The 17,330-nt window shown below is 44.2% G+C and overlaps 1 protein-coding gene across 3 annotated transcripts in view; it reads left to right on the forward strand.

Annotated features, from left to right (window-relative positions):
* The first annotated feature begins 5 nt into the window (after positions 1-5).
* The window catches only part of ERI3 (ERI1 exoribonuclease family member 3), a 229,062-nt gene continuing 211,737 nt past the window's right edge, over positions 6-17,330 (forward strand). The window contains exons 1-2 of one of the 3 annotated variants that reach the window (XM_050961258.1): positions 6-85; positions 13,043-13,311. In XM_050961258.1, coding sequence (XP_050817215.1) covers positions 13,060-13,311 — 252 coding nt within the window. In that variant the 5' untranslated portion in view covers positions 6-85; positions 13,043-13,059. Of the gene's footprint in view, positions 86-13,036; positions 13,312-17,330 lie in introns of all 3 variants that reach the window. The other 2 variants (XM_050961260.1, XM_050961259.1) reach the window with 2 other exon arrangements.

Here is a 17,330-nt window from a genome sequence, read left to right on the forward strand (position 1 = left end):
CCCGCCCCCGGCGGCGGGAGCGGCCGCTCCGGTTGGCCGGCCGGGCTGCCGCTCAGAACGGGGTCGGGGGTCAGAGTGCGCGGAGGTGAGTCGCTGGCTTGGGGACTCGTGGTGCCGAGTGTGGGGGGAAGGGCTGGCGCTGCCCCCGCTGTAAACACCCCGACGGCCCCCGGGGGCGGGGCGGGGCGGCGCGGCGGCCGGCTGGGCCCGAGGGGCGGCGGGCCTGGCCGGGGGGCGGGGGCTGCGCTGCGCGGGGGGGGCAGGCCCAGGCCGGCCTGGCGGGGACGGGACCGGGACCCCCGCGGCGGGGCTGGGAGCCAGGCCGGGGGGGGGGGCGTGCCCCGCGGGGGGGCGGGAGGAGAGGTGGTGCTGGGCGGGCAGGGGCGGGGGGGATCTCGCGCTGATAGGGGCGAGGGGTGAGCCGGGGCTCCCCCCATGGCTCAGGCCAGCAGTGGGGAGGGAGTTACCCTGCAGCGTGGGCAGAACTGTGAAAGCAGCGGAGAGTCCTGCGGCACCTTGCAGACTAAGGGACGTGTTGGAGCAGGAGCTTTCGGGGGTGAATACCCACTTCGTCGGATGCCGCATGTATTCACCCCCGAAAGCTCCTGCTCCAATAGTCCCCTAGTCTGTAAGGTGCCCCAGGATTCCTTGCTGCTTTCACAGATCCAGACTAACACGGCTCCCCTCTGATACTTGACACTGTGCAGAACTGGGCATTCTAGCTGTCTTAAGTATTTCATCTCCCTGAGTGGCCCCACTTCTAGTAAGGAAGGAAGGAAAGAAACTCTGAATCTGGTTACGGAAGAGGGGCCCAGCATTGTGGCCCAGTGACTTTCACCGTGTTTCAATTCTGTGTTAAGTTGGACCTCTGCTCCCTGGGCAGTTGCTTGTTCTTCAGTAGAACTATTCAGAGTGTGGCTCTTGTGGTCACTCCCCAAAATTGTAGTCTGATTTTGATAAACTACTGTTAAGTCTTTGGGCAGCAGAAGGGTGGGGCGTAGCTCAGTGGTTTGAGCATTGGCCAGCTAAACCCAGGCTTGTGAGTTCAATCCTTGAGGGGGCCATTCACGGAACTGGGGTAAAAATCTGTCTGGGGATTGGTCCTGCTTTGAGCAGGGGGTTGGACTAGATGTTCTCCTGAGCTCCCTTCCAACCCTGGTCTATGATTCTAAGCTGATTGCTCACTGAACTGACTTAAAAGAGGCAAGAAATATTAATAGAGATTTTGGAAATTCATTTTGGGGTTTGAAGGTTCTGAAAAGGAATGAATGAGGGAGTCAATAGTTTGACTTATGAGATTACACTTATTGCACATCTTCTGAGTGTGAAAGAGCTTGAAACTCAGGAGTGAACTTGAGAGAGTTGAGAAATACAGTGTGTTTACTTGTTGTGTGACTGGTCACAGGAGTTTCTCCTCTCTCCGTTTTCTTGCTACTGTAGTGTCACAGGTGTTTCTCTTAAACAGCATAAACAGATGTTGTGCCTCTTTTCCTGATACTCTGTTGTAAGCCTTATGCCTGGTAGCTTTACATGGCAATGAGGCATTATTAGGAAATAAATCCAATGTAGACTTGGGTTTCTCTTTATTTCTTGGTCTTCTGGTTTTAGAAATAGAGTGGATTGATGGCTTCAGTTTAGTCCGATCTGTGGTATTCTTTAGGCCACAGCGCAAAGGGCTGGTCTGATTGGTTAGATTGCACCAGATCTCAGCTCAGAAGAGATAAAGAAGGCTTTAATCAAGTGCTTTGGGTGTGGTATTTCTAAAAGGACTTGGTCCTGTCAGACACTGTAAGCTGCCCATTTTGAATGGTAACTTAAGGTACTTAATAGTTTTGGTGCTCTGTGCAATACCGTGGCGTTTCATAGCACTTTCACTGTAAACTTGGCAATATAAGATTTCACACCAAGAATGGTTTCTTCTTAAATAAACTATGTATTAGAAATCCAAATGGTTACTCTTCAGGATGGAGGTGGGTGGTGGAAGTGACTTCAGATGTACTTTTGTACCTTAAATTGTTAAGTTTGGGGTGGGTTCTCTGTAACTGAAATTTTGCAGGCTGTTAATTTATACTGTAGATGAAATGCTTCTATTGTTCTCGAGAGACCTTTTTCATGGCAGTTTCTTCTCTGAAGCATAGGTTGCTCTGCGTACAATGACGTGTGTGCACGCGTTCATAAAAAAGCTTCATACGTGCATGTAGCCAGACTTGATTCTCACCAAAAGTAAGAAGACCGACTTCATTAAAAAGAAAATGCTAGTTAGTTTGGACACTGAACAAAGAAGTCCCTGAATAAGTGCACACAGATTGAGATGACCTTTACTTCCATAGTTTTGAATGAAAGATATTTAGCTGGAACTTGATTCCTTTAGGAGGATTGCTATAGCTGCTACAATGCCTGTCTTGTTTTGGCTGTGTTACTTTTAGTAGGTATTGAATTTTTCCTTTGTTTAATCTAGGAAATAAAATTTTGAAAGACATTTGGCATGTAAAGTTCTTGCACTTGCACTTCCTCTGTTTTGATCTAATAATAACCTTTGCATGAACTGCATTGAACCTGTACAGCATATGGGAATGGTGATTCATGAACTAAATCTGAATGGGAATGGACACCATAAGCTATATTCATAAGAGGCCATTGGTGACCACTAAACAAATATACATATTTCCGAGCCTGCTGTTGGGTGAGAAGGACACATAGTTGTGGCAGGTGGTGGTCCTGGAGAAGCGCAATAGAAGATGCTTTCTGTTGGTTCTGAACCGTTTCCCCAGCATAGGGCTGGGGGTGCTGTGATACTTTGGCGGGTGGGGTGCAGTTTTGTAGATGAGAGGTAAAACTGAGGCCTCTGACCATTTTAGTCACTAAATATTCTCTGAGACTATTTTTTTAAACCTAAGAATAGAGTGGTTAATGATACTGGCCAGATTCCAACTGGGTAATTGCATTGTGTGTCAGAATCTCTCCTGCATTTTCAATTAGATGAGGATTCTTCACTTCCTGTCCTAAATTTCTTGGCAGTATAACTATGTACTGTTAGCGTTGCTGTTTTTACCCTAGAAGTGGCTGGATTTCATTGCCTTTGGAAACTCTCTGTTCAGTACCTCTATCCCTTGCCCGGTTTTTTTTCCAGGATTATTGTGAATTTGTGCGGTTTCACAAAATCTGGTATACCTGCCTTCTTGAAGTATCTTCTGGCCCTTATGACCTTCAGATTCTGCAGAAAGCAAACTTTCTTTAAAAATATCTAGACCATATGATTGTATAGAGAACGACTCAAATGTGAACTAAATAGAAAATCATGCAGAATTGTCAACACCAAACTGTAGACAGCATTAAACAGTTGAGGTGTAAACCATCCTGTGTGTCTCAACTGAGTGTTAACTCTTGAGCCTGACAGTAGCAGAGCCAGATTTTCAAATAATTTAGCTACACAACGGTGTATCCGATTTGCATCACAGCAATTGCGTGTGCAAATCAGGTAATCACATCTGCCAAGTACCATATAACCAAAGGGCAAAAAGACACAGTCCTAAAAGTGCCTGGTATTTTTACTTTCCACTGAATTAAGCTATGTGTAACAGCAACTCTGCTAACTCCATTGCACTTAGGTAGGAGCTCAGCTGTGGACTGAGAGTTGCATGTGGCCTTAAATTATAAACCCAGCCCAAGGACCACAATTAAAAATCTAACTTGACCCTTTCCACAGAACACACTGAGGCCATCTGATGAAGGCACTATACCAGGTACCACATACATTCTTCCACTGTAGCTTTACAATCTGTCTACTCATGCACTTCAGGTTTTTTTCCTCCCTCTACTTTCTCACTAAGGGGCAGTCCTGCTGTCCTTCCATGTGCAGAACTCCGGCAGATCTCAGCATGAGATCCATTTGTGTAGCCACTGCCGCTCTTGGGGAAAATTGAAAAATGCAGTAAAATCTGTTTTAAGAGACCATTCAAGGAGCTAACAAAAGTTGGCCTTGGAGCAGAATTGTATCTTGTATCTTTGGGAAATACTTCAGGGACAGCCCTGAGATAAGTGGTCTGGTGAGAGCTGCATCTTGATTAGGTTTCCCCGCAGTGTCAAGTAAGCTGTGATACCTGTTTCATTCCCCGCACACCGATTATCCATGCTTAGCCACAGGAAGTTCTCTTCTTAATTTTGCTCCTCCTCCTCCTCCTCCTCAGTCCTTGTGATCTCACAAGACATTGTGTCTGTGACATCACTATGGAAACAGTTCTGATGGTCTATGCAGTGGTTTGGCATGGCGTATCTCTAAAGGAATGTGGGAGGAGCAGGGTGGTTAGATAGGAGAAAGCTTCCCTACTCATGGAATTCCCTCCCTGTTTTAGTCACTCCTCTCTCACATCCCTCTTTAACTCACTTCACTCAAAATGCCTACACATAGTGAGTCAACAATGGTATTTTTTTTCAATTGAACTATCAGTGTGTGCACATGTCTGAAATGAGTAACCACATGATCTCCCTGGAATAACCCTCATCCTCTCCACTGTTCTTCTCACTTGTGTCCCATCTAATTGTAGCTCTTTGTATCATTTTTATTTAAACATTCTCTAATAAACTTTTAAATCTGTAAGGTTTTGGGAACGGGGGAAGGGCTAAGCACAGTCTTGAGGATCTGTAAAGATAGTTCAATAGTCAATTGTATTGGTGACAAGTAACGAATAGGAACAATACACAGACATTTCAGGGAGTGCTTTGGGAAACTTATAATGTAACTTTCCCAGAATGTGGGTTTGCTACAAACAAACCCAACCAAAACCCAAAGGAATTAAACTAGGAAAATATATTGAACTAATGGTAAAAGGATATTGTCAGATGAATTGATTAAACCAGTTTACCTGGTTTTCTAACACCACTTTAAATCATTACAACGTTTAGAATACTATGTTAATGTGTTTTTATTTATTTACCCTTTTTAAAATAAGTTTGAACAGTGCCGCTAGACTCACTAGTTTTTGTTTCTAGTCTTTAATTTTCTGGCTCTCAGGCCATGCCAAAGTGCTGTGATATTTGGGTTGCAAACACTGCAAGAAAAGACTTGTTATTTAAAAAAAACGTAAAGTTCACTTTAAAAAAAAAAAAAGTCATGGACATGTAAGCCTCAGTCTGATAGAAACATCTGTACCAAATCTAAACATGGGCCCATGTTTGATCTGAAAGTGTCCTGTTAAATGCTGACTGAAGTGTGACCATTCTTGGACTCCAAGTCTGGGCTGCTGTTGCTGCCTTAATGCTAGGGTTTGCTTGTTCTTAGATCGTGTCTTCCCCCTTCTCCCAATTTGAGGCTACATTATCACTCCAGACTGTCAGCCTGAACAGTGAATGTGTCTGCTCTTGGGCGGAAAGCAGGCTGTTGAATTATCTGACTGTCTCATTTTGTCCTTGTATGATTTTGATTTGTTTTAATTAGTAAAATTTAAATATTAGTATTATGCACAAAGAACCGGTAAAGCTAAGATTCATAGACTAATTTGTGTCTCTGTGCACAAATTAGTTACAGGCATGAATGCCATTCATCCTACAAACCACAAGACGTACATACATATGCAATGCATTTATTTGTGGAGTGAGGTCTCATACTTCTGCTACCAGTGGAGAAAGTTGCTTAAAGTGCCCTGATCACTTCATGACTGGCACTGGTTGTTAGTTTCCCATCCCTGTAGCGCAGGGGTTCCCATACTGTGGTATGTGTACCCCTGGGGGTGCAGGACATCTCTAGGGGATACACAATTTTTCCCGTGTAATGGTGGATATTATTTATTAATTTTATTTACTGCATTTTCATAATAGGCTATTCGGATGAAGCTTTGAAACTCTGAGAATTTGTTTTATAAAATACAAGAGTTAATTTACTTCAACATGTACCAACGAGAACACAGAGACACTGACGTATCATAGAATCATAGACTATCAGGGTTGGAAGGGACCTCAGGAGGTATCTAGTCCAACCCACTGCTCAAAGCAGGACCAATTCCCAACTAAATCATCCCAGCCAGGGCTTTGTCAAGCCTGACCTTAAAAACCTCTAAGGAAGGAGATTCCACCACCTCCCTAGGGAAGAACCCATTCCAGTGCTTCACCACTCTCTGAGTGAAAAAGTTTTTCCTATCCAACCTAAATCTTCCCCACTGCAATTTGAGACCATTACTCCTTGTTCTGTCATCTGCTACCAATGAGAACAGCCTAGATCCATGCTCTTTGGAACCCCCTTTCAGGTAGTTGAAAGCAGCTATCAAATCCCCCCTCATTCTTTTCTTCTGCAGACTAAACAATCCCAGTTCCCTCAGCCTCTCCTCATAAGTCATGTGCTGCAGCCCCCTAATCATTTTTGTTGCCCTCTGCTGGACTCTCCAATTTTTCCTCATCCTTCTTGTAGTGTGGGCCCAAAACTGTACACAGTACTCCAGATGAGGCCTCACCGATATCGAATAGAGGGGAATGATCACATCCCTCGATCTGCTGGCAATGCCTGTACTTATACAGCCCAAAATGCCTTTAGCCTTCTTGGCAACAAGGGCACACTGTTGACATATCCAGCTTCTCGTCCACTGTAACCCACAGGTCCTTTTGTGCAGAACTGCTTCCTAGCCATTTGGTCCCTAGACTATAACAGTGCATTGGAGTCTTCTGTCCTAAGTGCAGGACTCTGCACTTGTCCTTGTTGAACCTCATCAGGTTTCTTTTGGCCAAATTCTCTAATTTATCTAGGTCCCTCTGTATCCTATCCCTAACCTCCAGCGTATCTACCGCTCCTCCAAGTTTAGTGTCATCTGCAAACTTGCTGAGAGTGCAGTCCATGCCATCCTCCAGATCATTTAATGAAGATATTGAACAAAACTGGCCCTAGGACCGACCCTTGGGGCACTCCATTTGAAACTGACTGCCAACTAGACATGGAGCCGTTGATCACTACCCGTTGAGCCTGATGATCTAGCCAGCTTTCTATCCACCTTATAGTCCAATCATCCAGCCCATAGTTCTTTAACTTGCTGGCAAGAATACTGTGGGAGACCATGTCAAAAGCTTTGCTAAAGTCAAGGAATAACAACACATCCACTGCTTTCCCCTCTCCCACAGAGCCAGTCATCTCCTCATAGAAGGCAATTAGGTTAGTCAGGCATGACTTGCCCTTGGTGAATCCATGCTGACTGTTCCTGTTCACTTTCTTCTCCAAGTGCTTCAGAATTGAAAAGAAGGGATCTTGAAAGGTCATTGAGTCCAGCCCCCTGCCTTCACTAGCAGGGCCAAATACTGATTTTTGCTCCAGCTCCCCAAGTAGCCCCCTCAAGGACTGAACTCACAACTCTGGGTTTAGCAGGCCAATGTTCAAACCACTGAGCTATCCCTCCCCTCCAGTCACCGTACAGCCTGGGCTCAGTTGCCCAGTCTGAGTTCAGAACTTAGGGTTTTTTCCCAGTTGTATAAGTCCCGCTATAACTCTATCTGTACTTAACGGTGAAATGTCTACAGATGGCTAAAGACAGGTAGTGTTAAAAAGAACACACGCACTATCCGTGATGAGAGGTGTAGGTGTACGCGGGCAGCTGGTAGATTTGGAATGGGGGTATGCAATAAGAGAAATTCGGAACCTCTGCTCAGGGGTTCTCACAACAAATTTTTTGGTGACCTCAGAGTGTGGCCACCAAGTCTTCCTGGTGGCCGCTCTGGCAGTTTTTCCTAAAATACTTTAGGAAAAACGAATAAATATGCACATGCACACGTTCAAATTGTAATTTATTTACATAGGATTTTTTTTATTTTGCAGACTCAGTAATTAAAAAAAAAAATAGTACGGTCATCTCTCTTCTTTACTAGACCTAGCAGAATAGAAACACAAATAAGGTGCTGTGCACATTCTTGTGTTTTTTTTTGTTGTTTGTTTTTCTTTTTTGGTTGCTTTTTTTAGACTTACTAACAGGTAAGTCTGCTGCTGTGAAAAGTGATACTTGTATGTTAATACACCTCTACCTGTCCTTGGGAGCCAAAAAATCTTACCGCGTTATCGGTGAAACCCTGTTATATTGAACTTGCTTTGATCCACCGGAGTGTGCAGCCCTGCCCTTCCGCCCCCAGCACTGCTTTACCGTGTTATATACAAATTCATATTGTATCGGGTGGTGGTATATCAAGATAGCAGTGTATCACTTGTGACAACCTCCCTGCTAGCTGCTAAGTCTGCTGTGAAAAGTGATATTAACAAACATACAAATATCACTTTTCACAGCAGACTTACTCAGCCCAGGGACAAATTAAGCCCTGGATAGGGAGATGGTAGGGAGGCAGTGGGGGGCCAGAGGTCATGGGGGAAATGAATAGGGGGGGCTAGGAGAGGCAGTAGGGGCCAGCTGTGATGGGGGGGGCAACCCTGGGACCCCAGGGCTGAAGCATGACCCTACTTCCCTGGCCAAGTGGGGAACTCACTGGCTACCTACTCCTCCAGCATTTGTGTCTCTGTGGGAGGGGGTGGGGCGTAAGGCCCACTCCCAGCTGGTGGCCCCAGGGTAGGGGCCCCTGCTTCCCCAACCCCCATTCTCCACCCAGGAGGCTGTGGCCGCGAGAAAAGCCCCTGGTTGCCGCATGCAAGAGTGCTGCTCTAGTGGATACTTGTGGTTCCCAATAAGCAGTTCTCTCCGATTCATTCCTCTTGAGACCTGAAGTGAGAGAGGCGCCAGTGCAAGTTCTTCTCTGTACAGTTAATGAGACATCCGGCAGCCAAGCCCGTACAGCCGGTGCTTGCCTGGCTTTTGACTTTCCTTACTTTCTAGAGCTCAGCTGTGGTGCTTTGCCATCATTCACATGGCACACAGATGAGGAAGAAACCTAACTGGTCTGGGTTTGCCCCATGCCATTCTGGAGGCAGAATAACTGCAGGTCAGACTAACTTCCAGGATTTCGTAAGCAATAGTTACTGGTTACAGCAAATGAAGTCATGTGTGACATACAGTCATACACAGCCTATAAAACTAATGTTATCTCCCAGCTGTAGCCCCCCGCAGGTGGATATTTCCCATGTTATTGGGAGTTACGAATGTAAATGCTGTAACTTTTTCCTGTGTCTGTGTACAATCTGTCAACATACTTCATGAAGTCCAGCCATAGTTTACAATCCCACGACAGTTAATGTATATATCTGTATAAGGAATTGTAGCTGGGTAGTATGAAACACTAAACTGGTTGAACTGAGTGCCAGATGTGGCAGTCGACATGGAGATTATAATCTGTCCCTGTGTGCATAAAATACATTTATCACACTTCATTTGGGTTTGGAAATTGAATCATTCAACACGTGAATTGATCAGAGTAGTGTAGGGTTTGTATTTTCTTTTTAAAGCTGTGTTCTGACTGAGTATCTGTGTTGCTGTATGTTGGAATAAATATTGGATAATTAGGAGTGCCTTTTATCTTCTGTCGTAGCTATAAATGCTTTACACAGGGTTTAATAAATAGCATCTGCTCACCAGCTCCCTAATGCTCTGAGACACTCTGAACTCGCCTAAGAAGACGTTACAGTCTCTTCCCAAAATACCTGGAAGTCTAGAGTAGAGACTGGCTAATATTATAGTTAAGACTTCACATGCCAAAAAAGCAGAGAGCAAAAGTTTGCTATTGGATTGTTCCTAGTCACGTGCTGGCTGTCCAGGGGATTAGCAAAATGTTCCCTCGCATGCTTCTGCTCAGTGCTTAGCTGTATCTACACAGTAATATACATTAGAGAAACACTGGTCTTACCTAGCCATATATATTATGTTAATGAATGTATTTAATTTAAGGGGCCATTGTCTGACTCCCTCCCCAACTTCAGTTGTATTTTTTCCCTTTTCAGAGTAGGTTAAATCAGAATCATAGAAATGTAGGACAGGCAGGAAAGGCCTTCAGAGTCATTAAATCCAGCCTTCTGTGCTGAGCAGGACCAAGTAAACTTAGATCATCCCTGACAGGTGTTTGTCCAGCCTGTTCTTTAAAATCTCCAGTGATGGGATTCCACAGTCTCCCTGGGAAACTATTCCAGAGCTTACCTACCCTGAGAGTTAGAAAGTTTTTCCTAATATCTAACCTAAATCTCCCTTGCTGCAGGTGAAGCCATCCCTTCTTGTCCTATCTGCAGTGGACATGGAGAACAATTGGTCACTGTCCTCTTTATAACAGCCCCAGGGCTGATGCAAGGATGTTTCGTGCCCTAGGCGAAACTTCCACCTTGCGCCGGCCCCCGGTCCCTGGCCCCCCGCCCTGAGGGCCCCCCCCCATGACAGATTCCGCCCTCCGCCCAGCTCACCCCTGCTCCACCTCCTCCCCGAGCACGGCATCGCTGCTTCACTTCTCCCGCCTCCTCCCCGAGCACGCCGTGGCTGCTTCACTTCTCCTCCTTCCCAGGCTTGCGGTGCCTAAGCTGATTGGTGCCGCAAGCCTGGGAGGTGGGAGAAGTGAAGCAGCTATGGCGTGCTTGGGGAGGAGGCGGGGCAGGGGTGAGCTGGGGCGGGGAGTTCCCCTGTGTGCTGCCCCCCCCCCCTTACTTGCTACAGGCAGCCCTCCCTGCGCTCCCCTGCCCCAGCTCCCTCCGCCTAAATGTTGGCAGCGACTGGGGCGGCCAAAGATCCGGCCGCCGCGGTTGCTGCCGAAGAAAATGGCGCCCTCCAAATCCTAGCACCCGAGGCGACCACCTGGGTTGCCTAAATGGTTGCACCAGCCCTGAACAGCCCTTAACATATTTGAAAACTGTGATCAAGTCCCCCCTCAGCTCAGTTTTCTTTTCTAAAGACCAGTCTTCACCACAACAAATTATTAGCAGCTTTATTCCAAGATGTTTTATCTGCTCTGATAGACCTTCAGCTCCACAGCTGACAGCTTTGAAGATCTTAAGCATAAATATCTGTTATCCAGGATAGGTTAGATGTGAATGGAAGTGATTTCTATTCGGCTGTAATTAATCTATTAATGGCAATAAAAGTACGAGGTGGAAAAGTGATAGGTCTTGCTGAACACCTTTAGGATAAATACAATGTTAGGCTTGCAGGGCAGCTCTTCATTATGGTTTTATAACTGAGGTTTTTAGTTTTCCAGGTAACTCTTGCTTGCAATGCTGCTTTAATAAAATATACGGCCCCAAAAAACGAAAGCCAGGAGATACAACCAGTTTATGCCCCGAAAGTCAGACTGCAGGAAGTGATTCTGTATTAAACCTTCTCAGTCTCTGATTTCCACCTGTGATATGCATGTGTGTTTCTTTAACACAAAATCCTTCTAAGGGAAGGTTACAAAATGTATATTTACCTAATGCACATGACCTGCTCAGCGGCAATTATCTCCTAATCTGGTCTTTCTGAGTTTCTCTGGGTCTCTCAGGTAAATACAGCTTTAGCTGTTCTTCAAGGCATATTACCTCATTAAGTGTGTATTTTGGCACGTGCATTATTTACCTGATAGACTAACAGATACACAGGAACAGTTGCTGTCTGTGCAAATAACCACAGTGTTGTTCGTGAATGATCGTCCTCTGGTTTCTTTGAGGCAGTTTTTATTTTGTTGTGTAAGTCTGGCTGCTCATCATCTCCACCAAGAGGTGCTTCCTGCCCTCCGTGCAGGTGCTGGAGGCATTGTGTGTACACCCAGGGGAGTCTGCACTTTGTTCCGCTGCAGTAAGAAACTAAACAAAAGCAAGACATGTATCCCTTCGTGCATGGAAGGAAGGAAGTCTGTACTGCTCCCAGCGTCTAGACACCTGCTGTCCTGTGTCTTCTATCCAGTCTAGCTTGTGAGCTCCTTGGAAGCATGGACTGCGCCTCCCTATATGTGCTGTGCAGACTGGGAACTGTATGCTCAGAACAGCGGTGGTACAGGCAGTGACACCAGTAGTTGCCCCACCACTGGCTTGGCCCTGCCTGTAGGGGCTGAACTGAGTTCAGTCTCCATGTTTGGTCGCTGGCCTAGGGGCTAGATGTGGTGGGTTTTGGGATGATTGAGATCCACCTCCTAGCAACCAGATTTCAAATAAACCACTGAAAGGCCAGGTAGCAAATACTGACCTGGGCTGGCTTTGAACTGGCATCCTAGAGTTGAAAGACTCTGTTACCTATCCCTGACCCATGCATTCCTGGAGAACAGCATTTTTTCTTTTTTTCTTTTTTTTAAAGAAATCATTTGAAACTTCTTCCTCTCCCCTCCCCCAGCAAAAAACCCAGATGCCAAAGGGTCACATTGTGGATGAGTGATCTGTAAAACTACCACAAAGTTTTTAAGTCCTAAGAGTATAAATAAAAAATTAGAGTGGGTTGGATTTTCATAGGGGTGAGGGAGGAATGAATTAAACTTAATCAGTTTGGATTTTGTTGGAAGGAAAATTCATCCCTTGAATGTCAACATTTTAGATCATTTCTCCCCTACCTCCTCTGCCCTCCTTCACCCTGAAAACCCCCTGCTGAGCAAGAGATTGTGTGTGGCACCTGAACCCTGTTGAGAGTAACCAAGTGGGATGCCCTATGGAAGCATGTTATCAAGAGGCTGACATACGGGGTGAGAGGGGGAGAAAAACTGACTAATGTGTGGGGAGTGTAATTGGCTCTAGCTGGGGGTCCTGGGGCCAAGCAGATGGTATCTGCACTTGTCTCATTGTGCCTGACTCCTATTGTGTGCAACTTCTGTTACCAGTGTACATGTATCAAGAGACTAAGAGTCTTTCCACAGACTTCGGTGAGCTTTGCATCAGACCCCTAAGTCCCTAAGCAATCTATATAGTGTTCTGTAGCATGCAGATGCCTGATCTGGCCCCTAGAGCAGTGACTGTGGTGTCTTTGCCTCTTAATGTAGAGCTATTCACAGCGATTAATTTCTAGGTTGCTAGTGGGTCTAGACACTGTCTAGTGTATTTGCAATAGGTCACAGTATTGCCTGGGTTTTTTAGCGGAACCTTTCATCTAAAGGCACAAGAGTGTCTGTTACAGAATGGCTAGGTTGAGCAGATGGCAATAGAAGTGAGATGTGTGTGCATTAGTAACACAAGCCCCTCTCTCTTTCTAAGTTTCAGATGCCTCTGGATGTTCAATGATAGCACCCTTCCATACTGGAGCAGCAAAGATTCCTCCAACCTTACTTCCAAGGGTGAGACAAGCTCTGTGCTCCCACCGCCTACGTTGCTTTCTCCAGGGGTGCGGCTCCACCTTAAACAGGAAACTGGCGTCCCACGGCTTTGGTGCGTCCATGGCAGCAATGTCATCCTTCCCTCCACAGAGATATCACTACTTTTTAGTGTTGGATTTTGAGGCCACTTGTGACAAACCACAGATTCATCCTCAGGTAAATACCCAGCCCCTTTTATTCTTCCTTTGCAAACTGCTTCCTCCACCCTGTGAAGTGGGATGCAGTGTCTGTCCCTTCACATCCCGACCAACAGCTCTGAGGTTTACCCCATGCCCTCCCACTTCTATGCACGCTTCCTCAGCAGCTGTTATCGGCCCAAGTCGTTTCTGATGAGCAATATGAGTCATTCCTGCCCCTTAAAATGGCCGTCTGCAGCACTGCCAACTTATCAGTCCAAAGGGAATGAAACCAGAGACCTTGGCCTCCATCGTGACAGCGTTGAAAAGACATTTGTTCTCTGAGAAACTTTACCTGTCTTAGGCCTTAAATGCTTCTCACCTCTCTGGCTTGGGGATGGATTGGGCTGGTATTAGCTGGGAACGCCGTATTATTGGCACACTCCAGACCGCCTCATCCATTTCTGCAGGAGAAACACGTTTCTAGCCTATAAAGTTGTGAAGGAAGCAGTCTGGAGGTGAATGTATGCGGGGCTGCTCGTTGGAGTCCGCAGGTCTTTAGTCATCATAGCGTTGAAAGGTGTGAACTTTCCCAGGCTTGTCTTATCTGAGTGTTTAACTCTGAAGTCCAACGATAATCAAATAATTAAAATAGAAACCTCCAGCTACTCTGGGATTTTGGGTACATCCTGAGAGTGCTATTTGCAGCTTCTCGCCGCTGAAACTAATACCAGATGTAGACCTCTTCATGTGTCTTCTGCAAATGGTTGTTTCCTTGACAGTGGAATGCAAAATTAATTAATAACTATATTTTCAATAGGGCTATCAAGAGATTAAAAAAAAATAATCGCGTGATTAATTGCACTGTTAAAGAATAATAGAATGCCATTTATTTAAATATTTTTGGATGTTTTCTACATTTTCCAATATATTGATTTCAATTACCACACAGAGTACAGTGCTCACTTTATATTATCTTTTATTACAAATATTTGCACAGTAAAAAACAAAAGAAATAGTATTTTTCAATTCACGTAATACAAGTACTGTAGTGCAATCTCTTTATCGTGAAAGTTGAACTTACAAATATAGAATTATGTACAAACCCCCCCCCCCGCATTCAAAAATAAAACAGTGTAAAATTTTAGAGCCTACAAGTCCACTCAGTCCTACTTCTTGTTCAGCCAATTGCTCAGACAAACAAGTTTGTTCACATTTGGAGGAGATAATGCTGCCCGCTTCTTGTTCACAGTGTCACCTGAAAGTGAGAACAGACGTTTGCATGACACTATCGTAGCCGGCGTCTAAAGATATTTACGTGCCAGATACAGTTAAAGATTCATTTGTCCCCTTCATACCTCAACCACCCTTCCAGAAGACATGTGTCCATGCTGATGGCGGGTTCTGCTCGATCATGATCCAAAGCAGAGCGCACTGATGCATGTTAATTTTCATCATCTGAGTCAGATGCCAGCAACAGAAGGTTGATTTTCTTTTTTGGTGGTTCAGTTCTGTAATTTCCTCATTAGATTGTTGCTCTTTTAAGGCTTCTGAAAGCATGTTCCACACCTCGTCTCTCAGATTTTGGAAGGCACTTCAGATTCTTAAACCCTGGGTTGAGTGTTGTAGCTATCTTTAGAAATCTCACATTGGTACCTTCTTTGCGTTTTTGTCAAATCTGCAGTGTTCTTAAAAGAAACAACATGTGCTGGGTCATCATCCGAGACTGGTATAACATGAAATATATTGAAAAATACGGGAAAAACAGAACAGGAGACATACAATTCTTCTCCAAGGAGTTCAGTCACAAATATAATTAATGCATTTTTTTTTTAAACGAGAATCGTCAGCATGGAAGCGTGTCCTCGGGAATGGTGGCCAAAGCATGGAGAAGGCTTATCAATGTTTAGCGTATCTGGCATGTAAGTACCTTGCAATGCCAGCTACAAAAGTGCCATGCAAACCCCTGTTCTCGCTTTCAGGTGATATTGTAAATAAGAAGCAGGCAACATTATCTCCCGTTAATGTAAACAAACTTGTTTGTCTTAGCGATTGGTTGAAGAAAGAGTAAGACTGAGTGGACTTGTAGTCTCTAAAGTTTTACACTGTTTTGTTTTTTTCAGTGCAGTTATGTAACAAAAAAAATTCTACATTTGTAAGTTGCACTTTTATGTTAGAGATTGCACTTCAGTAGTTGTATGCGGTGAATTGAAAAATACTATTTCTTTATCATTTTTACAGTGCAAGTATTTGTAATAAAATGATATAAAGTGAGCACTGTACACTTTGTATTTTGTATTTTAATTGAAATTAATATATTTGAAAATGTAGAAAACATCCAAAAATATTTAATAAATTTCTATTGGTATTTTATTGTTTAACAGTGCCATTAAAAATGTGATTAATCATGATTAATAAGTTAATCTCAATATTTTTGAGTTAATCACATGAGTTTACTGCAATTAATCAACAGCCCTAATTTTCAATCATTAACATAAGAACAGCCATACTGGGTCAGACCTATGGTCCATCTAGCCCAGTATCCTGCTTTCTGATAATGGAGGGTGCCAGATGCTTCAGAGGGTATGAACAGAGCAGGCAGTCATTGAGTGATCCATCCCCTGTGGCCCATTCCCAGCGTCTGGCAAACAGATGTTAGGGACACCCAGAGCATGAGCTTGTACCCTGACCTATCTGCCATGAACTTTTCTAATTCTTTTTTGAACGCTGTTATAGTTTTGACCTTCACAAAATCCCCTGGCAAGGAGTTCCACAGTTGACTGTGCATTGTGTGAAAAGTACTTCCTTTTCTTTGTTTTAAACCTGCTGTCTATTATGTTAATTCACTTACCCCTGATTCTTGTGTTATGTGAAGGGGTAAATAACACTTCCTTATTCACTTTCTCCACACCAGTCACAATTTTATAGACTTCTGTCATTTTCCCCCTTAGTCATCTCTTTTCCAAGCTGAAAAGTCCTAGTCTGTTTTATGTCTCCTCATATGGAACGTGTTCCAGACCCTTAATCATTTTGTTGCCCTTCTCAGTACCTTTTCCGTTTCTAATATATCTTTTCTGAGGTGGCTACCAGAACTGTACGCAGAATTCAAGGTTCGGGCATATCATGAATATGTATAATGGTATTATGATATTTTCTGTCTTATTATCTGCCCTTTTCCGAACATTCTGTTCGCTTTTATGACTGCTGGTGCACACTGAGTGGGTGTTTTCAGAGAACTATCCACAATGACTCCAAGATCTCTTTTTTGAGTGGTGACGGCTAATTTAGACCCCATCATTTTGTATGTATAGTTGGGATTATGTTTTTTCAACGTGCATTACTTTGCATTTATTAACATTAAATTTCATCTGCCACTTTTTTTGCCCGGTCACCCAGTTTTGTGAGATCCCTTTATAACTCCTCACAGTCTGCTCTGAACTTATTTATCTTGAGCAGTTTTGTATCATCTGCAAATTTTGCCACTTCACTGTTTACCCTTTTTTCCAGATCATTTAGGAATATGTTGAACAGCACTGGTCCCAGTACAGACCCCTGGGGGACAGCACTATTCACCTTTCCATTGTGAAAACCGACCATTTATTCCTGCCCTTTTTTCCTGTCTTTTAACTAGTTACTGATCCATGAGAGGCCCTTCCCTCTTATCTCATGGCACTTACTTTGCTTAAGAGCCTTTGGTGAGGGACTTTGTCAAAGGTTTTCTGAAAGTCCAAATACACTAGATAACCCTTGTCCACATGTTTGATCCTCTCAGAGAATTCTAATAAATTGGTGAGGCATGATTTCCCTTTATAGAAACCATATTGACTTTTCTCCCACAAATCGTGTTCATTTATGTTTATGATAATTCTGTTCTTTATTACAGTTTCATCCAGTTTGGCTGGTAGTGAAGTTAGGCTTACCAGCCTGTAATTGTCAGGATCATTTCCGGAGACATTAGCTATCCTCCAGTCATCTGGTCCAGAGGCTGATTGAAGTGATAGGTTACATACCACAGTTAGTAATTCTGCAATTTCATATTTGAGTTTCTTCAGAACTCTT

Source organism: Gopherus flavomarginatus, chromosome 7 (assembly GCF_025201925.1).
Source record: "Gopherus flavomarginatus isolate rGopFla2 chromosome 7, rGopFla2.mat.asm, whole genome shotgun sequence".
Lineage (NCBI taxonomy): Eukaryota > Metazoa > Chordata > Testudines > Testudinidae > Gopherus > Gopherus flavomarginatus.